Source organism: Myotis davidii, unplaced genomic scaffold (assembly GCF_000327345.1).
Source record: "Myotis davidii unplaced genomic scaffold, ASM32734v1 scaffold64, whole genome shotgun sequence".
Classification (NCBI taxonomy): domain Eukaryota; kingdom Metazoa; phylum Chordata; class Mammalia; order Chiroptera; family Vespertilionidae; genus Myotis; species Myotis davidii.
Window position 1 is genome coordinate 4830377 of NW_006296226.1, and position 6040 is coordinate 4836416.

Consider the following 6040-nt stretch of genomic DNA (forward strand, 5'->3'; position numbering starts at 1 on the left):
GATAACATACAAGTACATGATAAACTGTTGATACTTGATAAGTTGCAGTTGCTCAATAAGGTAAACTAGTACTTGTTATTCGAATCTTTATGCAGTGATACTTGTTCTAGTAAGTTGTTTATTTTATTTCTTTTGCACCCTAAATTCATGAAAGAAATGTCGAATAACTTGTTATATAACTGTAAATAATATAAAAAATATTAAAAATTAATTTTAAACATATTTCTTTACACATTAGTTATTCTTTCACAATGCAGTCTATTTTGACGGCTTTTGGGCAATATAGGTATATACTAAATTTCAGTCTTTCTAGTGTTAATGACTATTAGTGTTGAGTACTTTGTTATATATGCTTACTACCATTTGTATATTCTCTTTTGTGTAGTTTTCAGATGCTTTATTCCTTTTTTAAAATGTTTGACTTTTTCTTTCCTATCTTTATTTCCACGTACATAGACAGTTCTACCACTTTCCTTTCCCTGTTGAAATTGCTTGACACCCTCATTGAAAATCATTTGACCATATATGAGTGGGTCTGTTTCTTCTCTTTCTTTTCTACTCCATTGATTTGTCTATGATTGATTTTTGTATCCCCAACATGAATTTAGGGCCCAGTAAATATATCAACGCTTGATGAATGAAAGAACATAAAAGTGGAATTGGGGAAGAAAGAAGGCAACAGAGTCTTTGCTGGGCCATTCTTAGGGGATTCTGTTCTTAAAATAGGTTTATCGGAAGTCATGGTTTTTCCAGTTAGCACCCAAGACAGATGTGCTTAGTTATTGAGACACTAGAGGCCCGATGCATGAAATTCGTGCAAGGGCCTTGGCCCCGCTGTCGCACCGGCCGCCTCTGCTTTGGTCCCCACCTGCTGCCATGGCCAGGTATCTCTGCCACCTCTGCCTCAGACCCTCCCCCCCCATGGCTTTGTCTGGAAGGATGTCTGGTTTAATTAGCATATTATGCTTTTATTATAGATTGCTTATGCCAGAAAATAACTTGTTTTCTAAGTAGTTGCAGAAGCATAACTGAAGCTATAACTAATAATAATACCTTGCACATTATAGAAACTGAATAAATATATGCTGGCTGAAAATTTGTGTTTCTTAGCTATGACCGCTCATGGCGCTTATGGGATTTGGAAGCTCAAGAGGAGATCCTGCATCAGGAAGGCCACAGCATGGGTGTGTATGACATTGCCTTCCATCAAGATGGCTCTTTGGCTGGCACTGGGTAAGGCTTTTTCCACATTGCCAGGGGCAGCTCAGCAGTCTCACCTCTTATGTGTAGCTGCTTCCACAGAGAACTGGATTAAAAATGTTCATTTGTAAATTATTTTATCAGGGGACTGGATGCATTTGGTCGAGTTTGGGACCTGCGTACAGGACGTTGTATCATGTTCCTAGAAGGGCACCTGAAGGAAATCTATGGAATAAATTTCTCCCCCAATGGGTAAAATAAGCTCATTGAATGATGGGGTGGAGAGGGTTCTTGGTCAGGAAGTACTCTTTGTTTCTAACTTGATACTACCATCTGACCCACAGCTACCACATTGCAACCGGCAGTGGTGACAATACCTGCAAAGTATGGGACCTTCGACAACGGCGCTGCATCTATACCATCCCCGCCCATCAGAACTTAGTGACTGGTGTCAAATTTGAGCGTAAGCTTTCCTCCTGTTTTAGAATAATGAGGAAGACAGATTGCACTTTCATGGAATGCAGGCCAGGCTGTAGCTTAACTTGTAGGTGGAACAGGAGAGAATTTGGACTCTGTCAGAGAAGCAGATTATAGTTTCCTTCCCTCTACCCTCCCTTCAGACAGAACTGTGGCACAGCATGCTTGTTGCTAGGAAGTAAAAAAGACTTTGTGAGTGCTTTGCTGCATCTTTTTCTCCATGGAAATCATAAGCACCAAATCCTTAATATTATTCTGAACAGGTTGTTGAAAAAGCCAAAAAGCCTTAATAGTATGATTTGTTTCCTTAATTTTCCCTGCAGTTGTCCCTTTTTCCTGAAGACCTGTTAGGAATATAGATCTGTGTTGGGTTTTTCTGAATGTAGAAATACCTTCTTTTTTGAAATAGTATGTTCTGGAAGAATTTTGTGCTTTTTTAAGCTCTTTTGAATACTTAAATTCCTTAAGCAACTCTGCTTTTCTCTTGCAGCTATCCACGGGAATTTCTTGCTCACTGGTGCCTATGATAACACAGCCAAGATCTGGACCCATCCAGGCTGGTCCCCGCTGAAGACTTTGGCTGGCCACGAAGGCAAAGTGATGGGCCTAGACATTTCTTCTGATGGGCAGCTTATCGCCACTTGCTCATATGACAGGACCTTCAAGCTCTGGATGGCTGAATAGGCACGACCCTAGAAAAAGGACTCGAACCTCAAGCTCTCCCTGAAGAGCCATTTTGTTGTATCATGTTTGTTGCCAGTTACCTCAGTAGATTGGATTCTATGTCAGCCCCTGCTCCATGCAGACAGCCCAGTTCCTGGGTGCTGGTGAACCCCTCTCATGCTTGAATTTTAATGTCATCTTCAAGCCCTGCCAGTAACTATGTAGACAATTGTTTTTATTAATCTTTTGTTTGAATACCCTGTTGCCTTCCTCATAGCACTCAGGATTGTGGCTAGCTCCATTTTTAATTCTAGAAACTTGGCTTTCTATTACATGGTACATGCTTCAGGGCTACATGTGGCCCAGAGAGCAAGGTAGCTGGACTGCAGTCTAGGAGCCCTCGGGTCAAGAGGCACATCTCACCACACACTGGTTAACGCCTGACAGGGCAACAACCTTTCTTCTGCCCTGAGAAAAGAGGAAGACCCACAACGATGCTCAGAGTTATGCAGTAAAGATTTTACCTCTTCCTGTTGACTTCACTTGGAATGTACCTGCATCAGGGAGCTTCAGGAAGCTCAGAACTGAACATTTGCCTCGTTGGAAAGTGTCTTCCATTTTTCTTTGATGTTGGCATCCTTCGTGTTACCCCAAAACTACACCATTGTGTCAAGATTCAATGAAATTTTTAGAAAGCTAACATGATGTCTCTATTGTGCAATCTCCTTTTTATTGGTTATTTAGAGGATATACCCTTCATGTCAAGGTAACTCTGGAAAAAATCCCTAAAGGGTATTATTAAACATCAACTGTGACTTTTTTTTATTACATATTTGCTATAGAGTAAAATCCTGTTATGAAAGCTATACTTCAAATAATATTTTGCATAGTTAAGTCTTTTCTGAAGCTCAGCCTTTGGTCATCAAAGTCCCTGTTTTTTGGGTTGAGATATGACATGTGATCTCAAATATGGTTATTCCAATTTCCGTTCCCTTAGTAAGCACTGTTAATATTTATTTAATCTGGTTTCAGTTATAACCAAATTGTTGCATATCCTGTGTACTTGTTAAGCTTCTGAGTTCTCAACCCTGCTCTCTGTTGGGTACTACACTATTGTTTAAGTATAAAGGGACACTATTTCCTCCATAGTTGGTCATGAAAAAAATTATTTTCAATACTACCTTTGTAGTATGTGTAAACTAATGAACATTAGTGTATTAGCGTGTAATTTGGGTATAATGTGTTAAAATTGAGTTTTTTCAAGTTTAAATTCTATCCCATTAACCTTGTCTTTGGGAGTGGGGAGTCCAAGGGATTTAGAGGTGGCAACTGAGTGAAAACATTCTATCTAACTCTTCGGCAAAACAAGTGTCTTGTGGAATACATATTTCTTCACTGGAAATACTGTAAGAAAGGGGTTAGCTGAGGAACATAAACCGAGTGTGGCATTTTATGATAATGGTGAGATAAATATAGCCACCACTTAACAAGATACTCTCTGGCTAGACATTGCACCAGGCACATTCGGACATCTCATTTAATCCTCAAAATCTTAGTTTTCTTTTTACAAACAAAGCTCAAAGAAGTTAAGTGACTTGCTCAAGGTTACCCACTTGTAAGTGGTGGATCGTGCTCTGTCTCAGTATGGCCTTATGAAGAGATTTCATAGGGTTGTATTGACTATGTTGGCAACACTGGCCAAAGACCAGCCCAGCCAGCATGACTTGTGCGTAGCTTTAATCACTCCACCTTTTATACTGCCCTTTGACAAGTCACTGTGTCTCTTCCTCTGACTTCATGCCAGAGAGAGTTAACACTTTCACCACTTCTACCTCTTGAAACTATGAGGAGCCTATGGTGTTATCCAACAGGAAACTGCATTTTGAGATTGATGGTATTTTGTTGTGCAGAACTATCTGAAGCATTGTAGCATGTCTGACCTGTAGAGTACTAAAAACCAGAAGGACAACCCACCACTTTATTGGTACATCAAAGATAGTCCCAGACATTAACAGAGGCCCCCTAGGAGGATGGCATTGCCTCAAGGTTAGAACTAAGTGTGAGAATAGGAGACACTGTAATGTTTCCCTGTCTCCCCAAAAATGTAAACCAATGTCTTATTGCACTTCAAGAGTATAATTCTTACTTGGAAAGTCCTCCACAATTTACTGGCTGGGTAACCTTGAACAAGGTAGCTAAACTCGTGGAGCCTTAGTTTGACCTATGAATGGGGATGAAGTTTACTAACTTTAGAGCAGTAGGCTGTAGTGCAGAGGCAAGTGTTCCTTCCTGAACTTCCCCCAGCTCCTCTCCTGTTCCTCTTGGCTCATGAGGACATGCTGAGCTCATTGGCTGCCACAAGGTTAAGGAGCAAGGATGTGTAAAGAAGTCAGTGGGGAGAGCTTGCGTCCCAGCTTCGGTGTAATTATCTTTGATGACACAAATGGAGAGGTAAGTACCAGTCCCCTGGCAGGATACATTGGTGACTTTCCAATTTTGTAATGGAGAATTTTTTACCCCACTTTTTCTTCACATCTTAAGACTGTTTGGTTTTATTAAATGTGAAATATATGTCTTGGCTATTTTGTAATATCTTGTACGTTAAGACCCCAAGAATTTGTAGAAGCTAATTCCATTAAACTCAAAAATGTTAAACTCACCAAAACTGGTTTGGCTCAGTGGATGGAGCGTCCACCTGCGGACTAGAGGGTCCCGGGATTGATTCCGGTCAGGGGCATGTACCTGGGTTGCAGGCACATCCCAGTGGGAGATGTGCAGGAGGCAGCTGGTCGATGTTTCTCTTTCATCGATGTTTCTGACTCTCTCTCTCTCTCTCCCTTCCTCTCTGTAGAAAATCAATGGAATATATTGAAGGAAAAAAAAAGTTAAACCAACTCAATTTCAGGCCTCTGAAAGCTTATTTTACAAATTTTTAAAAAAATTTCAAAATGTTATCTTTTCATAATTGTGATGGTGTTTTAACCACTTTGAAGTTGTTTTAGAGCCATGGGCCACCAGGCAATATAAAAACTAGGGAAGCAGAAATCAGGTTTTAGACACTGCAGAAGCGGCAATGTGTAGTCAAGCAGCAGCCCTGGTGCAATTGAGCATAATCCCTTACCAGCGTGCTGTTCTCAGAATGTCAAAAAGAAGGGAGATTAAAAATGGCCACAGAGTGAGTGGATGCTACACAGACAAGGTGCCAGGACCAAACTGGAATTTCAACTAAATTACAAAAAAAATCATCCTAAAGTTAGTGCTCAGAAGGCAGACACCTCGGTTTCCTCACACTGAGGAGGCCATCTTTCTCAGTCAGACCTTTGCTCTGCAGGCAGTTTTTGTCTGCAGGGAAGACAGTTGTCCTACCCTACTGGACAACCTCGCCACAGCTGAGGGTGATTGTCTGAGGGCTTAAAAGCTAATTCAATCAGTCTACAGCAGTGGTTCTCAACCTTCCTAATGCCGCGACCCTTTAATACAGTTCCTCATGTTGTGATGACCCCCAACCATAAAATTATTTTCGTTGCTACTTCATAACTGTAATTTTGCTACTGTTATGAATCGTAATATAAATATCTGATATGCAGGATGGTCTTAGGCGACCCCTGTGAGAGGGTCGTTCGACCCCCAGAGGGGTTGCAACCCACAGGTTGAGAACCGCTGGTTTAAGTTAACCTAAATTGATATGAAGATTTGAAAT

General features: G+C 40.8%; 1 protein-coding gene across 2 annotated transcripts in view; it reads left to right on the forward strand.

Moving 5' to 3' along the window:
- The window catches only part of PRPF4 (pre-mRNA processing factor 4), a 26727-nt gene extending 21816 nt beyond the window's left edge, over positions 1-4911 (forward strand). For both annotated transcript variants that reach the window (XM_006771201.2, XM_006771200.2), the window contains exons 11-14: positions 1111-1233; positions 1345-1452; positions 1545-1663; positions 2168-4911. In XM_006771201.2, coding sequence (XP_006771264.1) covers positions 1111-1233; positions 1345-1452; positions 1545-1663; positions 2168-2361 — 544 coding nt within the window. In that variant the 3' untranslated portion in view covers positions 2362-4911. The remainder of the gene's footprint in view (positions 1-1110; positions 1234-1344; positions 1453-1544; positions 1664-2167) is intronic.
- The last annotated feature ends 1129 nt before the right edge of the window (positions 4912-6040 follow it).